This window comes from Diospyros lotus, chromosome 8 (assembly GCF_014633365.1).
Source record: "Diospyros lotus cultivar Yz01 chromosome 8, ASM1463336v1, whole genome shotgun sequence".
NCBI lineage: Eukaryota > Viridiplantae > Streptophyta > Magnoliopsida > Ericales > Ebenaceae > Diospyros > Diospyros lotus.
Window position 1 is genome coordinate 31,477,213 of NC_068345.1, and position 25,247 is coordinate 31,502,459.

Consider the following 25,247-nt stretch of genomic DNA (forward strand, 5'->3'; position numbering starts at 1 on the left):
ATAATGTTCGACTAAATTTAATTTATTATTTTAATTAATTATATATACATATATTATATTATGTAAATTAATTAATATTTAATAATTTTAAACATATTTAATTTAATTATATTATTATAATAATTTAAAATTTAATAATTTTTTGTTAAATAATATATTCATAAAATTATAAATAAATATATTAATATATTTATATATAACATTATTCACAAGCCATTTACAAACTTCTAATCAACCTATTTACAATTCTCTAATTAAGTCTATTAATATTCACAAGTTTCTAATAAAAGACGTTCACAAATTCTATCGAGTCAAGCTTTATTAGACTCAACCTTAGTTTATTTACCTTAATTATAAACTTGTGCACCAAACATCAACCGGCTCACAAATAACTGGATTCATTTGCAACTCTACCCAAATTTGGGGATCAATTAGAATGCCTCATTTTTAGGTTGAAAAACAGCGCACAAAATTCCTAAAAGACACCATCTTCTAAAAAGAAAACATCAGGCCCTCCTGGCCCCTGCCCATAGAGGCTCAGCAACTTACATGCGCACCACACTTGCCCCTCAATTACGGCATTCCCTTTCAATTATAGCATCTCAAGCTTCGGTGCTAAAAGTCCCACTGATCAAAAATATAAAACTAAATGATTGTTTGACGAAACCAAATTAAAAACAGCAATAGCAATGGTACTCTACATCCATCCTCGAAGAGGATATTACCTAACCAGATGGCGCATGTTTCTCCTTGGAGAAAGTTGGATGAAGGAATGGTGGAATTGCACCTAATCATCAGCCTTTGCCTCCTCTTCGTTCATCTTCTTCTGCCACCTCCTCTTCCTGTAATCTGCCAACATTTGAGGCATTCTCTGCATTAATTCAGCAGTATTCGGCCCGCTTTTCAGCTGAAATCCTATCACACTTGTGCCCTTTCCTCTTGGTCTTCATCTCTTTTCTTGCCGGATCATAGGGCCAATCTTCACCGGCAAGAAGAACTTCTTTCCGGAGTCTAGCTCGCCGGCGGGCACTGATGCCCAGTGGCTTCCATGCCCCAAGCTCCCAATAACCCCAAACACCCTTAGAGAGTTCATCTGCGTACTTTTCCAACTTCTCTCGCCATGGATATTGGTATTCCCCAACTGCTTTTGCTACATGTTTTACTGCATTTCTGGCCATTATCTGACAAATATATGTCCCACATTCGAACTGTAAGTTAATGACCAAGCACTTGACAACACAAGTAAACCAGATGGAGAAAACAAATTAAGTGAACAGAAACCTACTCCCAATTAGAGCAGGCAATGTAAGGCATATTAATTCAGTGAACAAGTAATTTGGGATCGTTTAACTAGCATTCTTTGATCAAAAAACTTAGGCTCTTTGATTGCATTACCTAGAATTTAATTCTAGGCAATGATTGCCTAGAAAACAAAAACTACCCCACCCCCTTAGAAAATGAATTCCATAGAAAGAAGCTATAAATACTTGTACCATACACATTTTTTATAGAAAAATTAAGGATGTTTAATTATTTCCATAGAAAATATGTGTAATAATTACACATGATTAGACATTTTTTATGGCAAATGTGTGCTATCAAACACAGCCTTAGTGTGGATAATAAAGGTATGAGGTGAGGGACTTTACCCACTTCTCAATCCCCACCCCACCCCCAAACCCACAAACACACACACAGAAAGATGCTTAAGTGAACTACAGACCTTGAAAACATTAGCTTAGACATCAAGCCTTCATGCCTCCTAATTTATTGCTTTGTATCATATTTCATGCTTGTAAATGGGAAAAAAATTTGAAGAAAATGAACTTCTAATAGCTCTTTTTAAAATGAAAATAATTTACACAAGCAATGACATGAAAAAGTTTTCATGTTTTCAGGGGCATGAAAGATGCTTATCAAGATGAATGACAAGCATCTATATTCATTCATTTTTATTTCATAAAACTTAAAATGCCAATAATGGGAAAAGAACATGCTACAATTAGATCAACAACAATAATAAACTAAGCCTTACACCTACTAGATGGGGTCAACTACATTAATTCTAGCTCTCACCAATCATCTCATCTCTATCTATGAACATATTTTCTATAAGCTTATTAGAACCCATGTCATGTCTAAAAGTTTCTTACCAAAGTTTTTATTGTCTTCCTGTACCCCGCTTTTATTATTAACTTCTTCCCTTCCATTCACTCTCCCCACGTAAGCATCTATTGGTCATCTTTTCACATGACCAAACCCCTCTTGTTGTCTATCCAACATTTCATATTATCATACAAAAAACTGGTCTTTAATCATTCAATAAAACTTTTCTTCTGAATACCCCCAAGAAAAATTAGTTCTGCTCCTGACCTTAGGCATAATAAGTTAGCCACATCAGCAACTTATGTTACATAGCTATTCAAACTGTAGTCTACCTCTCTGTCGCATATGCTAATCAAATCCCAGACTGAAATATGTTGAGCACATGATAATTATATGCGGAATAGATTTTGCATCCAACATGCTCAATTAGACACCCAACAGTATGCCTGAATAGTCACATTTTTTAGAATAACAATGCATAAAATTCAGATTCTACACAAAAATACTGTGTTAGTTCCAGAAAGTCATTTTATCTTAGAATAATAAAAGGACTACAACACCACCAAACCTTAATTTTACAAGGTACGAGCTGTAGGGTCTGCTACTAGAATAATGGAAGAACAACTTGAAGGGGAAAAAAATCTAAAATCAGATTTCTACATCTTGGATCGTTTGTAGGTGAATCAACTTGCAACTAAAGCACATACTTCAATCCATGTAATATTGCTAGAAACTAAGTGAATAAGCAAAATTTTTTTATGTTGAACCCAAAGGAATCTGTTAACAAAAATCTTGACCCAAAGTTGAGGCATGCAATATGTTAAACAGCTAGGAAACAGATTCAAAAATTTTGCTTTCTTCACAAGCCGGTAAAGGAAAGTAAGGCAGTCCTGAATTATATCTTTCCATCATTCAATAAAGCAAGATCACTCCCCATGTAGAAATTGTGAAAAGAAAATTAACATAAACAAGTTTTAACCCAACTAAGATTTCTAAACATAGTGCAGAAATGGCATAAATAACATATATATATATATATATGTCAGGATCTTGAACCTAATGGACCAATTCTCTTCAATTGATGAGAACAGAATTTGGGTGAGAAATGAGAGAAGAATGGAGGGAGAGGGAGCAAAAGAGAGAGAAGGTTCAGAAGGGAGAGAGAAATTGAGAGAGAGATCTGGGGTTGATTGGAAATTCTGGATAATTCTCGATAGGTCTCATTAGTTGGGGTTAGTGTTTATATACTAAGCCCAGTTGCAACTTCACGTTGGCGCCAAGCCAACCACAAGGTACACTTCAAGCAGCAGCTTGAAGGTACAACTGCATACAACTGCTATAAAAAAATGAATAAGGAAAATTGAATAAGGAATCCCTTTATAGAACATGTGGGTTCGTGACAAATACCCCCCCTTTAAAATTTCTTGCCCTCAAGCAATACAATGGCTTCCTTTATTAGTAGACTTCCAGCTTCCCAATATCAGTCGTTTCAATTTCTTCTCTTCCACAGCTTGAATGGAGGAATCTTGAAAATTCTCTGTAAATTCCTTCCAGGAATCAGTTTGCAGGTTCCCATCTCCAAGCTTCCAATGAGAGTTATCTTCTTCCCTTCCTTCTCGAAGGTAACACCATGTCACATCGATCTAACTTTAATAGCCGTAATTCAGTGCTATATTCTTCCCCTTGCATTTCCCAGCTGAAGTCAACACCTTGCTTCCATTTGCCACTGTGACCAACAAAGGAAACCTTTTTTTGCAACTCACAACCCAAGTCCCTAGCAGTTTTCTCATTGAGGAAATTGTGTGCACTGCCACTGTCAATTAATATCATTAACATTTTATCCCTTACCTGACCCCCCACTTTGATGATTTTGTTTGAGGGACACCCCTTTAAAGCATGTAATAAGATTCCTCCTCCTCCCTCATCAGTGGCTTCCATTTCTTCTGTTCCCTCTTTATTTCTGCCTTCCAGAAGTAACAGCTGCAGTTACAGCGATGCCCAGGAGAATACTTTTCTCCACATTTGAAGCGAAGTCCCATCTACCTCTCCTTTGTTCTGGAATATCAGCTTTTGTAATATTTGGTAGATAGGATGAGGATGGGTCTTGGGGAGGTTTTTGTAACAGTTTCCCCTTATTGGTTCCATAATTTGAATTTATAGCAATCGAGAACACCCATGCTTCCCCCAGCTCAATTCCTTTGTACGAGATTATGTTCTTTCTCATTAAAGCTTCTACTATAAGTTCTTGCAACCTAGCACTCTCTGCAGGCCTATTTGAGGGTTCGTGGCTGCAACATCTTCACTGTTGGCCTTAATTCTTCACTGAAGCCACTGATGAAACTTGAGACAAAGTAGGCTTCAGTGAAATGTCTGTTGAGGTTCAACATTAGGGACTTCAGCTCTTCGAATTTCAATTGATAGGCCTATGTCACAACCCCAAGGAATCCCTAAGGATATAATAGTAATATGTATTATATGTTTTTCTTTTGATTTTATTTTCTGTTATAGCTGTTAGTACCTTCAGTTGTAAGCCTATAAATAAGTTGGAGTAGTTGGAGGATGGTATGTTTTGAACGATAATGGAATTCAGCCATTTCCCTCTCATCAATTCTCTCTCAATTTCCCTCTGATCTCTCTCTTTCTTTCCCTGTAAATCTTCCCCTCTTTCAGTCTAATTTCCCTCCATTTCTTCCAAATTCCTCTTCAAACCCTAGGCAAACCCTAGGGTCATGACATTTGGTATCAGAGTCGATCAATCTTGGCTGTGATTCCAACAATTCTTGCTCTAAGAATTCAGGCAAAATTCATTTTCAGCTGATTTTCGACGCTTCTCTATGGAGTAATTCCCAATAGTTCTTGGCGCAATTATTGGCCGTGATTCCTGCAAATTCTCCTAGTAGTTAACTATAGTGTTCTATGCAACAACGCAAGTCTAGGTGAATTCCAACAATCATCGACGGTGATTCCAGCAATCCTTGGCAGTTAGGTACGGGATCTGAAGCAGCGATTCTGACAATCCAAGCGAACTCAAGGAGCAACATCAGAGCCGGTGGTGCTCCTACCATGGGTTGACGATTGGGTAAGAAGTGGACACAAGCTTGGGGCGATTGTTGATCCACAGCGACCGCAATAAGAGTCCAAGCAATCTAGAATCTGCAACAAATCGAACGCAGAACGAGAGGATCGTTGATTTGCATGCCGGCCACCGACAATTACTTCCAGTGACGAACTCAGATCAGGTTCATTCTCAAGTGATTTTCGAGATTTCCAACCAACTAGATCTTGGTTATTGGGTCGAAAATGGGTCAAGGAGCGAAACTGAGAGCCAGCGAATCCGATGATGGGCGACTCAAGGTGAGGATTGGGCTTATGGGCGTGAGCAGGAGCAACGATCAAGAATGTGAGAATTGGCCAGCTTGATAGTGCAACAAAGCCGAACGAACGGAGGAGAATCTAGACTAGCCTATTGGTCTCGATGATGATCAAGAATTTTGGGTTGTGATTCTTGCGACAACTATTAAATTGCAACAGTGCCGAACGAACGAAAGAGAATCGAGATTGGCTGATTGGTCTCGATGGTGATCAAAGGTGGCTTTCGGCAGAAGTTCGGGCACTTCTTGTTTGTTGTTTGAAAGCAAAGCAGATCAAGTGAGTTCCTCCGATCAATTCTTGGTGGACTTGAAGGCAACGAAATAGGTTTGGGGGAGTAGAAACCCTAGTGACTGCAACTGAGATTCCGACAAGGAAGGCGCAAATCAACTTCTAAGTCAGGCAATCTTCGGCTACTAAAGCAAATTAGGAGGGTGACTATGAGAAACAAATTCTTGCGAGATTGCTGAACAGTAACGAAGTGCTAATCGGTATTGAAGGCAAATCAGAGCCGATAATTATCAGCTACTGCAGGGTGGCTTGGGCAACACCTATAGGCAAACAATAATTGATCAATTGGCGGATTAGGTTTGCTAAATGGGAAGCAACAAATTGATTAGGTTCGCTGAGCGGGAAACAGTGAATTGAGGTGGATTTCATCACTGCAGATTAAAGAACTGGTGCGTTGCTGATATGCGATCCCTTGCAATGATCAAAAACGATAATTTGAAGTAGATGAACTGTGGAAATGGCATCAACCAAAGGAACTGAGAAAACTTGGGAAAGTATTGTGCAGTTATGGGAGAAAAGTTACACTAACTACAAGCAAAAGCTAGACCGAATGGACAAATTGATGATTCGACTTGCTAGGATGTATCAAGTTAGTATTCCAACTGAAATTAAGGATAATTGGACTGAGTTTGTGCAGGATCGAAGTGATCGATTTGGGGAGAAGAACATGATTGATGTGACTGAGAAGTTCAACAAATTAAGGCAAGAGGGAACGGTGACGGATTATTAGGTTAAATTTGAGGAGCTAAGATCCCTAATGTGGAGCTCTCAACGAACCCTGACAGAGCACTATTTTGTATCAAGTTTTATTATTGGTCTAAAGGACGAACTGAGGTTAATGGTCTAGATGATTGTTATAATTGGGAGCACTAGCAGCCTTGTAATCCTCCAAGAAACCGATCAAACACCCCTCACAATCATTCACAACTCACCGGCTAACACACCACGACACAAACATATAATAAAGAATCAAAATTAATCTGAGAACAGAACAAGAAATGAAACACACAAACCACATGAGGAGAGAGAATTTTATCCTGGTTCACGCCACGTGAATGACACTACATCTAGCCTTGAACCTCCTCGAGCAGCCTTCTTTTATTCAAAGAATGATCAGTTACACAATTGGTTATCTCCCTCCTATTTCTCGAGTACACCAAGCCTTCGCCCCAAGATTACAAAGTTATCAAACTCCATCATTTCTCTCTAGCGATCAGAACTCGTTACAGACAGAAAAACTGAGAACTCCCTTTTGCCTACTACCCCTAGCCCTCTATTTATAACAGTGGGTGGATATCCCAATGAAGACTATTGAATATTTACAATTTAACCCCCCAACTATCACTAATTACAACATGAGATATAAACTTCTATTTAATGCTTCATTGACCCTCAAAATACATTGTTTTCACTGATCTTCTTATCCTATACTCTAGACAACTTTTAACAATTATCCACCATTGTCTTGAGTATAATTCAACCTTCATCCATCCAAGTTTTGGTCTTTCAATAGATGAATTTGACCTATTCTCATAAGTTCTTCCTACTACACCTGATCACTCAAACACAAAAACAAACATTAAGAATATCAAATCAATGCTTGAGACACCTTGGATCATACTTCCAGCTACATAACCTATAGATGCAACTTTAATTAGGATTATTCCTCCTTCCCAAGGGGTTTTCCGAATGAATATATTCTTAACATCAATATAATTGGTCTTACCATGGTGGGACTAAATTCTAAACCAATTTGAATTGCCCATTGGCTATCCCAACTTGGCATCACCTTTAGGGTTTCTGTTGCACAAACCGCAATCTATACCACCTAAAAAATACTTGGCTTTTCATCTAGATACACTCCACCATAAACCAAATCCATACTCAATGTTATTCCTCAATCCCAAAGGTTCCAAACTTTTACACAGCATCACATCAACTGTGCACTATACCCGGATTGGCCTCAACATTGCTAGACTTACTCCTAGCTTCCCAAAACCGGTCTTTAGGCTTTACCACTGTCCTTCCTTCTCATGTTTGTTTCAAACTTAAAAGCTGCTCATCTTTTTCTTTTAATTCTCCTCTATCTACCTACTAGTCTACCAAGATATGCTTAAAATAAGGGTAATCTAGGCTGCCTTAAGTTGTCCAAACCCTATTCTAATCTCTATGCCTTAATATTTCCCAGCTTATCCTTCCTCCCACACTCTCAAACACTGATCTAAATACTCAGCTACACCTTGAGAGTTCTATTTGGAGAAAATACCAATGAAGCTGCCTCTCAATATACTAGGCATACCGCTGGAATACTTACAGCTTCCACATGCACTCAATTTTAACCCTTTTGGACTCTTCCAATCTTATATCTTACCTAAGGAATTACTATCATACCTAGAGAGACCTTCTAAGCAACCAATCATTGCTTACCTTTCCCTCTAGCCTCTTATCCCTTGGCTACACTATAAGATCACTTTTCCCTTAGTTTCCACATGGATAATTAGCTGTTCGTGATACCTATTTGATCCAAAGTTAAGCCTTTATGAGCTGTCATACCTGATGGCCATTTGCCTAACCTTTCTCCCTAGGGTTTCCCATCTCCAGCATTTCCTTAACTTACAAATAGACTTGCCCATTTAACCTAAGGGATCTTCCATTTAAGTCCAGGTTTCATTTCTCCCCAAATTTACATGGCTCAATGCCATTCATTTGGACAAGAGTGCATCACCTCTTCTTATACAAGAGATTCCATTTTTCAGCCTATTCCTTAGCACTCAAACCAAAGCATAAGTATCTTAAACCCAACTCTTTCCATATCTCACTGGTACTTTCTTGTGGTTCTATCTATTCCTCATCCTAGGCAACACTCTAAACCTTCTACTCCCTTGCTCATTATCAGCTTGATGATTCTATTTTCCTTTCCTTACTTAGTCTGGACTTTGATCAACAACGGCTACACCATACAAGATAACACTTGCACACACCATTTCCCCTCACTGTTCACAAGAAACCTCACTGCAAGAGCCAAAGCTATCTTAGACACTAGATTCCTCCCTCTCACAATCCAACCCAAGTTTACACAATGAATATGACCAAAAAAATTTCCAGATTTCCCTAGTTCATAAGCTAGTTTCGGACATTCCCAAAGGATTATACATGCTGTTTTATTTGTCCAGCATCCCAGATTCCATCCCTTGCCCTTAGCATCAGCTAATTTTATGCTTCTATCAGTAGAGTTTTCCCACATAGGTAAGAACCCTAGCTCTAGAAGTCCTAGGCATACCTATTTTACAACTCCACAACACCTAACCCTTCACACCAGAAGCAATTCCAGCAAGATTATATTCAATTCCAGCAAGCTCGTATATGCTTGGGAATTCTTAGGGACACACCATCTCCACTAGGTTCACCTCACCTAGCTCCACCATGAGACAAGGCCTAGATAGGTTCCCCCTAGATCCTAGAAACTGATCTCTAATGGATTTTTGACATATACAAGGTCTGTTTCGGAAACTTCTACATTTGGTAACTTTACCAAACTGCATGGTTCCTATTCCCTTATACCTGCAAAATTTTCCTCCCCCTAATATCCCTAGCCTTAGATACCTTTCTTAGTCTTTGCTCACCATTGTGAGCCATCCTCAACAAATGACACAGCCTAACCTTATCATAGGCTATCCTTTAGTGGCTGCAGCTTATCCACATATAAATGCAAGCATGCACCACATAATCCTCCATTCTTGAAGGTTGCTTCCATCTCTTAAGAGATTCTTGTGCAACTTCTTAGGACTCCAATTCTCTTCTATAGGAGAATACCATTTTCTATCTAATTCTGCCAAGGACATTAGGCTTCATTTTACAGTTTCTAATATTTTGGAACAGCTCCACCATGCATCCTAATTTCTCCCATCTCTAATTCCCTTGACCTTAATTTGTTGCCTAGACAAACCATTTCCCCCTCACCATGACACCCATTTCCTATGAGAAGTACACCCTAAACCTAGGACCTACGCTACTTTTCTGCATACCTAGAAAAACTATAGGACATCCGCACTCTCATAGCCAAGACCACACATAGTGTTTGAACATTTGGGGCTGGTTCTTTCTTGAGATTCTTGTATTTCTGTTTGGGCAATTTTTCTTGATGTGGCCCTCCTCATGACAATGAAAACATTTTATTTTTCTCCTGCCATTCCTAGATTTTGATCTAGACCTTCCCTTTTGTTTAGGATCATTCCTATTCAATCTAGACCCAACCAAGAGAGCATTACTAACTGAGTGATTATCCTCTACCTTTAACTGCAATTCTTTAGAATTCAAAGCCCCTACTACATCATCTAAAGACAGTTTATCCCTACCATGTTTCAAGATGTCAACAAAAGTCTCATATGATTTTGGTAATGAGTGCAATAAGACCAATGCCTTATCCTCATTATCATACTTAATATTTATATTCTCAAGATCCAAACATAGTTTATTAAAACTGTCCATATGGTCTCGCAACCTTTGACCCTCACTCATCTTGAAGAAAAAAAATTGGGTTTTAAAGTACAACTAGTTATAAAGGGTTTTAATCATGTAGAGTGCATCTAAACTATTCCAAAGCTCCTCTGCAGTTGTCATCTTTGACAACTCCTGCAAGACTTTGTCTCCTAGGCTTAGAATAAGGGTGTTAAAGGCTCTTTTGTTGGTCTCTTTCCTCCTATCCTTGATTTCCTTTTTTTGGACTTCAGTTAGGCATTTCGAGCATAGGCTTTTCAGCCTCTAGGGCATCCTCCAGTCCAAGATTTCACAAAAGAGCTCTCATCTTCATCTTCCATAGGCCAAAATCGTTTTGGCCATCAAATTTCTCAACATCATACCATGCGACAGAGGCTATAGAAGCCATTCTTGCGGGTATGTGATGAAATTCTAAGTTCTTGATGGTTCTTGATGAGAGACTCAGCTCTGATACCAATTTGTTATAATTGGGAGCACTAGCAACCTTGTAATCCTCCAAGAAATCGATCAAACACCCCTCACAATCATTCACAACTCACCGACCAATACACCACAACACAAACATATAATAAAGAATCAAAATTAATCAAGAACAGAACAAGAAATGAAACACACAAACCACATGAGGAGACAAAATTTTATCCTAGTTCATGCCACGTGAATGGCACTACATCCAGCCTTGAACCTCCGCGAGCAGCCTTCTTTTATTCAAAAAATGATCAGTTACACAGTTGGTTCTCTTCCTTCTATTTCTCGAGTACAGCAAGCATTTGCCCTAAGATTACAAAGCTATCAAACTCTAGCCTTTCTCTCTAGCGATCAATACTCGTTACAAACAGAAAAACTGAGAACCCCCATTTTCCTGCTACCCCTAGCCCTCTATTTATAACGGTGGGCAGATATCCCAATGAAGACTATTGAATATTTACAGTTTAACCCTCAACTATCACTAATTACAACATGGGATATAAACTTTCTATTTAATGCTTCATTGGCCCTCAAAATACACTGCTTTCACTGATCTTCTTATCCTATACTCTAGACAACTTTTAACAATGATGATGCCTGCAATCGTGAAATAGGCAGTCGAGAAAGCAAGGTTGCAAGAACTCGCCTTGGAAGCCTTTTTTAGTAAAGCATGGGATGCAACCTAACGGTTCTACTAAGAGCATCCAACTAATTGAAGGAGCTTCTAACGCTACAAATCATGTCAAGTAGGAATCTGAGGAAAAATTGGAGTTGGACCGACCAATGGTAATTAAAAACTCCAACAATATAAAGAGATCAAACGTAGATATCAGTAGGGGTCACAATTTATATTTGCAAAAAGTTGATGAAGTAGCATTGGAAGATGAGGATGACGTTGCAGATAGGTTCCATGCCACTGATGAAAGACAGTCATGCAACGAGGACTTAGACCAAAGAAAGAAGCGAGAGGCTGAGGACTTGCACAATCCTGCTACTGCTTTGAGTGCCAATCTTGTTGTTACTTCAAATGGTGTAGACCAGTTACAGGTGTTGACTCTAGTAAAAAAGGAGCAATTGAAACTAACTAAACTGGAGAACATCCATATGGTTCAGAAGATGATGGAAAAGGAGGTTCCTGCCATATGGTTTGGGAATTGGGAGTTCGAACACTAGAGAAGGGAGTGTTGATGTGGAGAGCCTTGAGGTCTACAGTTTATGTTTGCAGGGAAAGCAAAAGCAAGGGAACATAAGAGCAAAGAGAAAGAGTCCTAGAAGGAGAAAGAAAGAAGAATCCATCAGATCATGAAAGCAGGGATTGCAAGAATAGCAGGGCCAATAGCTATAAGTTCTTGGGGACAAGAACTCTCTCAAAAAGGGGAGAATTGTCACAACCCCAAGGAATCCCTAAGAATATAATAGTAATATGTATTATATGTTTTTTTTTTATTTTATTTTCTGTTATAGTTGTTAGTACCTTCAGTTGTAAGCCTATAAATAGGTTAGAGTAGTTAGAGGATGGTATGTTTTGAATGATAATGGAATTCAACCATTTCCCTCTCATTAATTCTCTCTTGATTTCCCTTTGATCTCTTTCTCTGTAAATCTTCCCCAATTCTTGTTGTGTCTTCCCCTCTTTCAATCTAATTTCCCTCCATTTCTTCCAAATTCCTATTCAAACCCTAGGGTCGTGACAGCCTACACTGAATCTTCTTGCCTTAATTTGTTAAATTCTTCGATAACATCCATCATATTTTGGTCTCTGAACCTTTCACACACACCTTCCACAAACTCAACCCATGGCAGCCATCTCTAACTTTGATCCAGCCCAAGAACCAGGCATCCCCAACATCATTGAGGTAAGCAGAGGCCAATGTCACCTGCTACTCCAGAACATTGTACAAGGCAAACATTCTCTCACATCTTCTCACCCACCATCTCAGGTTCTGGCCTTCTAACATTGGAATGTTCAACTTCGACATAGGAAAACACAGCTGATTTTGCGTAGCTAGTGTTCCTTGCCACCTTCCAACAACTCTCTCCTCCAAATTCTCTCCAAACACAGTAGGTTCCACCACCAGTTCCATGGAACCAGTTGTCCTAGGATCTCATCCAAATCCTAAAAAGATTGGATTAGCCCATTCCCTAGGAGGAAATTTGGGAGATAGCCTTACCAAATTCTGCCTTGTAAACATCACCATGAATTACTGCAGTTGTTCGCGAATCTAATTTCCAACCTCCTTGCACATTTGACAGGCAGCACTGTCCAACTTCTGTTCGAGCTTCCAATCCATGGAGATAATCACCTCGTGGCTCCTATTTGATCTTATCTCCAATGAATCAACTTTGGTTTGTAGATCAGAGATCATTGAGTGGAATTGTTGCAATTGGGACTCAAAATTCATCATCCGAATGCCGTTTGCCCTCAGGGTTGAGATTGCAAGTAGGAATCGCAGACCGAGGATGTTCTCTAAGTTTTCTTCTCCGTTCATTGCAACTATTCGCCACTGATTGCGATCACTATAGATCGACAATCCTCCAATTCTGAAACCTCAATTCACCGGAACTACTTGTCTCGGCATCACCTTTCAATTCCGAACAACATTACCAACACTCACAATCAAGAGCCAATCCTCCTGCTTCACCTTCTAAATTCGATCCGAGTCACTTGTTGGTTCGAAATCTACTACTAGAGGCTGAAGCCGGTTGGAATAACAACTAGAATAGTCGAAATCACTGCCAAGAATTGTTAGCTCTGATACCACTTTGTCAGTATCTTAAACCTGACGAACCAAGTCTCTTCAATTGATGAGAAACGAAACAGAATTTGGGTGAGAAATGAGAGAAGAATGGAGGGAGATAAGAACACGAGGGAGCAAGAGAGAAAGAAGGTTCGGGAGGGAGAAAAATTGAGAGAAAGATCTGGAGTTAATTGGAAATTCTAGATAATTCTGGATACCTCTCATTAGATGGGTTAGTGTTTATATACTAACCCCAGTTGCAACTTGACATTGGCGCCAAGGCAACTACAAGGTACACTTCAAGCAGTAGCTTGAAGGTACAATTGCTATACAAAAATGAATAAGGAATCCCTTTATAGAACATGAGGGTTCCTGACAATATATATGTCTTTATCATTGATTTAGAATAGAATAGAACCTTCTATGCAAGATAAGCATGAATAGGGATGTAAATGGGTCTCCTATTAACTCCATTTACATTCTTGTTTAATAAATTTTCAAATAAGCCTTACGCCTATATCCCCAATGATGACTGTTTTATACTTGCTTTAATTTTAAATGGGGTTAATTGGGATCCATTTACATTCCTATGCACAGAAACTTTCAGGAACAAACTTATCGAATCAACAGTTAACCACCTTCCCACATAATTATTTGCCACTTCAGGAAGATGTCTCACTTCTAGGAAAAGATCAAAAATAAATAAGAATAAATGACCGTCCTGTCTTCTGGAGCACGGTCCATGACACTCTAGGGGTTCAGAGGCTCAAATCTATGCTATTTCACTTGTTAATCATAGAAGAGAAATAAATAGTCAATTTCTTTTCTGCAGCAGTCATTACAGTTTTAAGGGAGAAAAATGGTTACCTATTAACCAACACAAAAATGCACAACATAGACCAGTATTTTTATTTTCGTTTACCTTCAACTAAGTACAGAACATGAACAAGTTCTATCTTGTAACCAGTTAGTCAGAAGTAACGTTGTTTCCCCAATCAAGTAAGCAAGTAATGGATTCCCACCCTCGATGATGTTTATGGTCTAGGTGACCAGGCTGACATGTAAGCAGATCTGAGTATGTGGAATGTAAGTTCAGTAAAAATTTAAGTGTGTGTGATAATATTGTAAAGCTTGGAGATCAAGTTATTCCAAAAATAAATAAATAAATAAAATCAATTTTGATATCTTGGATTAATTGTTCAAAAGAATGGAGATTATGGAGGATATTACTAGTATAACTAATGCAGAATGATTAAAATGGAGAAGTGCGTTCAACATTATATGCAACTGTAAAATCCCTCTAAAGCTAAAAGTTGAGTTTTAGCAGAAGCCTATAAAACCATTATTGTTGTATGGTTTAAGTGCCAACATGTGCAAAATATAACGTAGCTAAGATGAGAAGATTACAGTGAATGTTCGACCATACAAAAACGACAAAGTAAGAAATAATATCATACATAATAAGGTTGAAGTGAGGTCCATTAAGTATAAGGTGAGGGAATCACGATTAAGATAATTTGGACATGTCAATCAGACCCATTTCTTCATACTATCACCAATCCAAGTCCAATTACCCTCGGGCTCGACTCGTCAATTCGGTTGACGAGCCGAGCTCGGGCTCGAGCTCTAAGGAACAGAAGAGTTCAAAGTAAGAGATTTCAGCTTTCTTAGGGTTTCTAAGGAACAAAGCAGGATCAAATTCTGTGTTGAATCAAACACACACTGCCCAACAAGATTGAGGTACACTTGCACAAATGACGAACAGTTGATTACACATAATAAATTGAAGATCAAGGGAAGAGAAGTGTTATCAATGTGCAGAGTGGACGGATTGAAGAAGAAGAAGAAACCTCTCTCTCTCTCTCTCTCTGAGACGGCGAGGCAGCGGCGAGTATGACGGGGATAACTGCCTTCGGCTGAGAGACCAACGGCGCTTCACTGGAAAGCACAGTCGGCGGAATGGGGGAGGAACCCTAGGTTTCCTTCCTTATATATGTCTGGGCCTTGGCCTGCCCACTGGTTCGCAACACAACACAACTGGATCAAAATGGCTCTAAATTTTGGGCAATGTGATTTCTAAATTAATAACGGCAATTGAAAAATTTTATAATTAAACATATTATAGTATAATTTTTATTTTATTTTGATGATCATACAAATAGGTCTTTTTAATTGTGAAACCATTTAATAATAAAGAAAAACTTTATAAACAAATATAGAATTGTTATTAAATTAATAGAGGGTGTATTGAAAATAATTTAATTTATTCTTAATATATGAGGCAAAAAAGGTAGTAAAAATTTTATTTGTATTGGTAAATGTATGTATATTATATAACATATTTATAATATATATATCTAATGTATTATATATATTATTATATCTAATCACGAACTTTTAATCGGGACTGCTTACAAGTCTCTGATTAAGATAGGTCGCGAGTTAACGAGTCAAACTTTATTAAGCTCAAATTCTACTCATTTACAAATTAAATCTCAAAGTAAGACTCAAGTTTCACTCGTTTACCTTAACGAACGAACTCAAATGAATTTTTATCAAGTCAAACCCAAACAACTTGACTCATTTATAATCCTAAAAGAGTATAAGTTTTCTGAAAAATAAAAACTACCCCTTGAGAAAATATTTTTCAGTATTTGAAGGAAAATTAAGTCATATGAGCAAAATCTAAAAAACAAATTCCCTAGAAAAAAAAAAAAAGCAATCAAACACCTAAAAATTTGAATTTGGGTGAAAATTGAGCATTTTTTATAAAAAAATTTGATCAATCAAACGCACATTTATTGTCCATTTCACTCGAGATTTTTTATTTTTTTTAATATACATATTTCACTAAAGTGTTTAATTAATTGATTTCTAAAACTATTATTTTGTAATTTATAAAACTTATTAGCAGAGAGTTTTTCAAAATTTATAAACTTTTGTTATCACAAAAATATTAGAAGTAAAATAAAAAAAATTGCATTATTTTCCTAAAATTTTTACTATTTCTATTTTTATTTTACAAATTACAAATAAAATCAAATACTATATCACAAGAGATAAACTAATATCCCTATAATTTAAACTTCAAATCATCCAACTAGTAGTAACAGTAATCACTAGTATAGTATAAATGAATATGATATAGATATAATAGATTAAATCATTAATATAAGTACTAGTGTACCCCCAATTAACATTAATAAATTAAGCATATAGTGACAAATGATCAAATAATCATCTAATCTGCTTAGCCAGAATTAGTAACTATCCAAGCAAATTTCAAAGCTCCTGCTTTGACTTTCTAAGAATTAGATATATATTAATAAACAGGTGATAATAAAAAAATAGTTACTAGTTTAGGGTACTGTTCTAAAAAGTTGATGGATATTTGAATACATATTCTTTTTACTTTAAGACAAGAGGGCAAAGACTCAAACCACCCTGAGGCTGAGTGGCTACGATTAGGGTCGGTGGCCTAAAATGGGGAGCGAAAGGTAATTTTAGGATTGCATAGGGGCAAAAGCAGTGGGCCAAATCCCACCAGAAAGAAGAGTCCAAGCCCCACATATAGACTGGAAGAAAAATGGGACATGACAATGGATAAGCCTCCCCCAAAAAAATAAAAATAAAAAGTTAAACAAATGTCAAAGAATCTAACATACAAAATGAGCTTAATCTAGCCCCAGTGCATAAATAAATTGATAAGAAAGAATTAATGGGGTATTGTTCTTTTGACTCTCAAATTTTGTGTTAGAATTCTACATAAGAGAGAAAATTCACTGGTCGAGAGCTATCTTAAAAATTAGAAAAATGTCAGATCACCCGTCGTGTCAGAAAGATTAAAGATAAAAATTAACTGTTAAATTATCTGATTTATAATTTTTTTCTCAAGTTTTGAGATGGGAGGAGCAGGAGACGCTCATAATATTATGTTAATAAAAAAAAAATAGCTTAATCTAGCCAGCCAGCCCGCCCTTTACTCACACAGTTCATAATCGAAATTTTTTACATTGTGGTGACTTTGAGAGCCATGAACTTGCGGGCAGCAAACGGTCAACTCGTAATAGACAAGACAAGAAGGGTGGGTGGTGTGCAACGGTACGGATTAGATAAGGTTTGATAGCATTCTGAATCATGATGGCACTGCCACCCAGGTCCATTTTGTCACTGCGCCAAGAAAGTGTCAGTTTTTTCTCACTTTCCTGGCAAACAAATGCTCTTCACCCTAGGCCACCTCGACGCCAGCAATTTCTGCTTGCCAAGATGAAGAAAGAAATCAACTCTAACAGTGTGTTTTTTATATTTTTTTTATTATTAAATATTTGACAAATTTCAAAAAGCTCGACAGTGTTGGTGATCTCTCCCTATCGTTCATTTGATATGCATACTATCGACTTATGAAGACTTTGACCTCAACAATACAAGAAATGGAAAATTTCCCAGAACACAATATATACAACTCTCACACACACACAACACCAGCATATACATGTTCGAATTCTTAATGAAATCTTACCCACAAGAGGGGTATTGCTCCTAATCAAACCACTAATACAATACAAAGGATTATAAGAAAAATTATAACAAGAATTCTCACCATATCTCTCAAGAAGACTATAAAGTACGAGCTCTTGATCCTGAGCGATTTTCAGCACTCAATTCTTCTTTCTTTCTCACATAACTTAGTGAATTTACACAGATAAAATTTAGATATAAATGCTTTCTTTTTTCGCTATGATTCTATATATATAAAGGGAAATTTAGACGATGATAGATATTAGGCGAAAACAGAATAGTCGATTAGATAGAGTCTCTAACGATTAAGATAATACCGATAGTCGATAGCTTCAATTTAACAATCAACATCTTCACAATTTTAGACACTATTGATCGACAGCCTACAAGCTATCTATCAACAGACTCAACTGATATTGAGTCACACCCATAACAAATTCCATCTTGATTTAAAATTGGTTGAGTTTTAGATTTGACTAAGAACTCTATAAATACTATTTATCCATGTAGAGAGCACATTGAGCAAAGATAATGCTTGCTCAAACTTGGCCATAGGAATTGATTTTGTTAACATATTTGTTGGATTGATTTTAATTGAGATTTTCTCAACCTTAATCTGTCATTCAATTATAATATCCCTTACAAAATGTAAATGCACTTCTATATGCTTAGTTCTCTTGTGGAATGCATTGTTTTTGGACAAGTGAATTGAACATTGAGAGTCACAATACACCTTACGAACTAAATCTTTTATTCCTAACTCTTGGACGATCTTATACAGCCAAATAGCTTCTTTTATGGCTTCGGTTAAGGCAACATATTTAGTCTCTATTGATGATAAGGCCATTATATGTTGGAGATTTGATTTATAGCTGACTAGATTATCTCTTATTGTAAATGCATAGCCAATTATTGATCTTTTTTTGTCAAGATCAGCAGCATAATTTGAATTACATAACCCTTTAATGGTGATTTCATCTTCACTGTTTGAACTATATATTAATCCTTTGTTGATAGTACTTTTTAGGTATCTTAGTAGCCATTTAATAGCATTCTAATTATGCTTGGAAGGCTTGCTCATAAACCTGCTAACTATGCTTACTCCATAAGCTATATCAGGTTTTGTTCCTATTATTGTATACATAAAACTCCCAACAACATTTGAGTAGGGAATCTTTTTCATGTATGCATCTTTATCCTCAGATAAGTCTTATCCAACAGAGCATAGTTTAAAATGATGAGGAATCGATGTAGCAACAGACTTACAGTCACTCATTTCAAACAAATATACCATTTTCTTAAGGAAACTTGACTGAGACAGAGTTAGAATACCCCTTTTCCTGTCTCTTTGAATATTAATGTGACGCCCCGTTTCCACTTATGGGTGTTACTCGTGAACAATTACCCTGAGTTGTCTATCTGTCCGGCCTTTGATGAAGGGCGGACCATGTTTCAAGACGAAACGCCCTAGGTGGGAACTAGGCTCGTCTTTCCCTTCCCTCAACCCCAGAATTCACTATCAGAATTGGGCTTAACCACACCGCACTTGACTGAAAAGAAATCTCATTATGATGCTCAATCGCCATTCTCATATTTATATTAAATTCTTTTTCCATCCAAGAATTTCACTAGGCTCAAAAAATTCACCATTTCAATCCATACATTGATTGAGTACCAATTTTGGAGGGAAAACTCAAAAATTTTCATTTTTCAAAATTCGGCATTTATCTCCAAAATTGCCCGAAAAATCCATTTATTTTGAAAATTCCTCCGGGGCCCAAAATCAATTAAGAAATGCCCCCAAAATCCCCCAAAAATTCCAAATTTTTGAAAAAAATTGGCTGGCGAGGCCTGCTGGCGTGCCCGAGGCCCGCGCGGGGCCTCGCAGTGCTCTGGTCGCGAGGCTGGCAGCTGGCTGCACGTGCGTGCGGCGAAACCCGCGCGCCTACGCCTGCTACCGCCCGTTGTGGCCCCCTGCGGGCCCCGACAGCTGCTACTACTGCCTCTACTACTTTTCTTTTCTTTTTATCTTTTTTTTTGGACTTCCTACCCCAAATTTTTCAGAAATTAAATAAAATAAATATACTTCACATTCATTCAATTTTTGCCACTATTTTTCCATAATTAAGGCTTAAACAATACTCTTGATGCTTCCACAAAACTCATGCCAAATGTGATATTTACATCCATACTTAAGCCTCTTCAAGCCATAAGCCAAATCTCATTTTCAAAATAGAATCATACATTCCAAAACCAAAATACACCCATGGACTTAGTTCTTAACAAACCTTAACCAACAAAATAAATTGCATTACATGAATCAAATGCAAAAACATAAGCTTCCATAAGCCATAAAAAGCTCTTGGATCTTCATTCTCATGCTTCCACAAGCCATTCCACTTTGTCTTGATTTTTCCATGCTTTCACAACCTATATGTGAGGGTAAAAACCTCATAAGCTATTAAGCTCAATAAGGGTGCAATGCAAAATAAATATGAACATAACAAGATTATATGATGCCAAATGCATGCAAGTGTGGCTAGATCTCTCTGTCCTCACAACCCACCAAGATTAGAGGTATCAACCCACCATTTTAACCATGTTCCCAAACTACCCTATGGCCATAAGTCTCATGAACACAATAGAGCATGCTAATGCAACATACACATTTATGAACCATACTTACAATACATTGCAAGACCACCCTCCCATGGGGCTATCTCTTACCTCATTCTTCTTTTTGAAGCTTTAAATCCTCTTATCAAGAGAGCTCCCACCACCATCTTCTCCCATCTAAGATGACATTTCAACATGTCACTTACTTTACATACAAGAATACTAAATAAAGAGAAGAAGAATGAAACTTACCTTGATTTCTTCTTCATTATTCTCTTTCTTCTTCATTTCTTTCATCTTCTCCCTTTCTTTCTTTCTTTCCTCATTTGAGAGATTTTTCCTAAGTCTTGGTATCCCAAAACTCAAGAGCACATCCTAGCCTTTGATCTTTCTTTTTGAGGCTCCATCTCAACCCTTGGAAGAAAACACAATCTATGTCATGGTCTCTTTAATTCTCAACCATCGATTATTTTGCCCTTTCAAGACTTAATCTCCACCATTAAAAGAAAGCACACTTTAATATGTTGGCAATCCATGCCACTTCTTCTCTTTAAATCTCAACAATTGGATTTTATTCACTTTTCAAGAATAAATCTCACCTATTAGATCTCTTGAATTTTCCATTTATTTCTCATTTACTTAAATGAGACTATTTTCACCCTATCACATAAGAGACCACTTTGAAAGACTTAAATCCCTCATTTTCCATTTATAAATATCACCATAATTTCAAGCATTAATGGTGACCATTTACTTTTCTTTTTAGATTTTCTTTTAATCTAACACTATTATGCTTCTCATTAAACGCTTGAAAGATCAAAATCATTTTCTTTTGTATTTAATTAAATCACCCTATTTATACTTGAACAAGATTTTGCCAAGTGTCACTTTTTAAACCCATACTTGGCTCCCAAGTTCTTATCTCATCCATCCATGTGACATTACCACATTTATTCACCAATTTAGGGAAAACATAATTATTTTCTCAAATAATTCAATATCCACCATTTTCCCTATTTTTCATAATTAAATTCCTTTATGGAATCACTCCAAATTACCAAAATACCCTTTCATGAATTATTAATCACATATCTCCACATAAATACAAAATTAAGATTTAATTCACTTACTCACCTAATTCCACATAGGAATTATTTCAATTTACCAAAATACACTTTATTGGACTTCACTATCCAAATTACCAAAATACCCCTCTCATAGGGCACCAATATTCTCAAGGATCTAACACCTTCTCAAGGGCATTTTTGAAAGTTTTCCTACTTCCTTTCTCATTCTCACAACACTAGGATTACTGGGTGTTACAATTAATTCTAAGATTCTCTTGGTTCCTCCTAATTTTTTCATCTCAAATTCTAATTTTAGGGCTCTAATTAGGCTATTAATTCTTCCTTATCTTTACATGCTATAAGCATGTCATCTACATAAATCAATAGGTATATATATTGTTTGTTCTGAAGTTGTTTAAAATATACACAATTGTCAAAGTTACACCTCTTTTAATGCATTCTTAGCATAAATTCATCAAACCTCTTATACTATTGTCTTGAAAACTGTTTAAGGTCATATAGTAACATCTGTAACAAACACACTTTTTGCTAATTTCTCCTTTTAATAAATCCTACAAGTTGTTTTATATATATTTTCTCCTCTAGTTTGCCATGAAGAAATGTAGTTTTGATATCTAATTGTTCTAATTATAAATCATAGAGAGTTACTAGTGCTAAAACTAGTCTGATTGAGGTATGCTTAACCACAAGAGAAAATACTTTATGGTAATCAATACCTTTTATTTGGGAGTAGCCCTTGGCAACTACCCTACCTTTAAACCTTGGTGGTTGCACACTTGGAATGCTCGATTTTCTTTTATAAATCCATTTGCAACCTATAACTCTTTGATCAATAGGTCTTTGGACTAAGATCCAAGTCTCATTTTTATGGACGGAGTCCATCTCTTGTTCCATTGCCTTGATCTAGTGAACCTTATCTTTACTATTGTAAGTTTTACCAAAGCTAACAAGCTCATCTAGTTTAATAAAATCTCCAATGTTCAGGGCATATGCAATAACATCAGCATAAGCATATTCAGATAGGGGTCTTATATATGTCCTAACCTTATCTCGAGCTAGAACATAGTCTTTTAGATCCTGGCTATCACAAGGCATTTGAGTGGTCGAAGTAGAGGGTTGGTCAAGGATCAAGAGAATCAACATCATTTTTAGCAACAACATTCTCAGAATCCTAATACTTTTGGCAGTTTGTTCCTTTAGTTTTCTTAGAGATTTCTACCTCAAACTGAAAATTATCAGCTTGATTATTCTTTTCAGATTCCAAGGGAGTAGCTTTAATGAAATCTAATTCATTAAATACCACATCTCTACTTACAATCACCTTCTTGTCATCAATCACTTAGAGTTTATTTCCTTTAACACCCTTAGGGTATCCTAGAAATACAACTTTTTTGGCTCTCAGGTCTAACTTCCCTTCCCTCTTATAGACATATCCTATGCACCCAAAGGGCTTTAAGTGGTCTAATTTAGGACTCTCCTATCTACAAACTTTATGGAGTTTTGAATTCAATGGATGAGGAAGGGGATTTATTTATTTGGTAACAATTTGTTGCTACTGCTTCAACCCAAAATCTTTTGGACAATCCGAATTCTTTAACGTACATATAGCCTTATTTAAGAGAATGATAATCCTATTCATTCTCTCAACAACATGATTTTGCTAAGGTGTTTCACTACACATTCTATGCCTAATGATGTCAATTTGATTACAAAAGTTTAAGAATTCATGGTTACAAAATTCTAGACCATTGTATATCCTTAGATTTTTTATTTTCTTTCTAATTTGATACTCAACTAGGGTTTTTCATTCCTAAACTTACTAAAAGCTTCACTTTTCTATTTAAGAAAATAAACCCAGGCCTCCCTAGATTAGTTATCAATAAAAGAAATAGAGTATTGGACACCTAAGAGTGAGAAAGGGACATAGGGAGAGCCCCATAGATCAGAGTGAATATATTCTAAGTTATCTTTCGATTTGTATGTTGAGGATGCAAACTGTAGTTTGTGAGACTTTCCCAAGACACAGGTTTCATAAAATTCTAAGTTACTAATCCTATTAGGAACTAAAATTGCTTGTTTAGCAAGCTTTTGCAACCCTTTAATTCCAATATTGGCCCAATCTTTTATGCCATATCTTTGTCTATCTTTTTCAAAAGATAAGGCTGTTGCATTTTTAAGAATAGCCCCACTTTAGAAGATATATAGCCATAGTTGGGGATGAAAACCCACATTGCCAAACTCACCATCTCTCTTCCCTTTCTCTCCAATGGTTATCAACGGCATATCTGGATTTCAAATAATACGATCGTTGAAGAACAAAACGTTACAGGCATGTGGACGACTTGTACATATTAGATTCAATGGCTTAGGTGACCATCAACAGTGAAAAAGAACCAGCATTGCAAACGCTCAAACGAGTTGCAAATACTAGATCTGGCGATGATAACAAGCAACAATAGCAACAATGACGACGTCTTCTTCGACCAATTTTTAGCCTAGGTTATGATTTTATATTTATTTTTGTATTAGATGATTAATATTTTATGTATTTAATTATTAATTTATATATATAATTACTTTATATATTTTAATTATATATTTTATTTATGTATATATTTAAATATTAAATAAAATTATTAGTAAGATAAAATAAATAAAATTAAAATTTATTAATAAATAAAATAAAGATAAAATTGAGATATGGATGAAGAATATGATTGAGGCCAACGTCAATTACACAAATAATTATTTAATTGTGCTCTCAATTACTATTTATTCAGTAAATTTTAAAATATTACTAATTAATCACCCATATTTTAAAATTATTTCTCATCGTTAATTGTGACTAATAATTATATGCACATGTCAAACAAAAAACATACATGGTGCTAATATAAGCTGATTGTGTATTAACTACCAATCACAAGCCAACATGTGTCACTAACCCCATGAAACCCAACCGCCCCGGTTTGTCGCCCGCGGTACCGGCCGTTCTCCCCCAACGGAGCTTCCTGTTTTCAAGCTGCTTTCGCTATTCTCCGCCACGAAGGGCCCGAGGTTTCTACCGCGGGTTTGGAACCTCGTTGGTCGGAACAATCCCCGCTCGGGCTCTCTACATGGGAGCCCTCGAGCTTACCAAGAGCGCGCCGGCTCGGCGGCGGTAAACCTTGGGTTCTCAGCCTCCTCCGCCGCCACCATTTCCAACGCCGTCGCGGGGCTGAGCCCCGCCACCGCGGCGCAGCTGATCTGGACCCCCGTCGACGTCGTCAGCCAGCGCCAGCGCCTCATGGATCAAGGCGCCGCCATTTCCAGGTACAACGGCGGGGTCGACGCCGTCCGGAAAATCGTCTCCACCGAGGGCGTGCGAGGGCTCTACAAAGGGTTCGGATTCTCGATTCTGACCTACGCGCCGTCGAACGCTGTGTGGTGGGCGTCGTACTCGGCGATGCAGAGGCTGATCTGCAGAGGCGGAGGTAGGTCGGCGGATGTGGCGGTCCAGGCCGTGAGTGCGGTGGCGGCGCTGGCGACGATGCCGCTGGACACGAACGGAGGGTAA

General features: G+C 37.2%; 2 protein-coding genes across 2 annotated transcripts; one reads left to right on the top strand and one right to left on the bottom strand.

Moving 5' to 3' along the window:
* Positions 1-562: 562 nt before the first annotated feature.
* LOC127808076 (uncharacterized) lies at positions 563-14,868 on the bottom strand. Its single transcript, XM_052346425.1, is given in 3 exon segments — positions 563-895; positions 897-1,181; positions 14,392-14,868. Coding segments are annotated over 2 exon segments (390 nt in total). The 5' UTR covers positions 1,179-1,181; positions 14,392-14,868; the 3' UTR covers positions 563-787.
* LOC127808602 (uncharacterized) lies at positions 11,515-25,247 on the top strand. Its single transcript, XM_052347175.1, has 2 exons — positions 11,515-11,862; positions 24,741-25,247. Exons 1-2 carry the CDS (start codon positions 11,515-11,517, stop codon positions 25,245-25,247), a joined length of 855 nt encoding a protein of 284 aa, XP_052203135.1.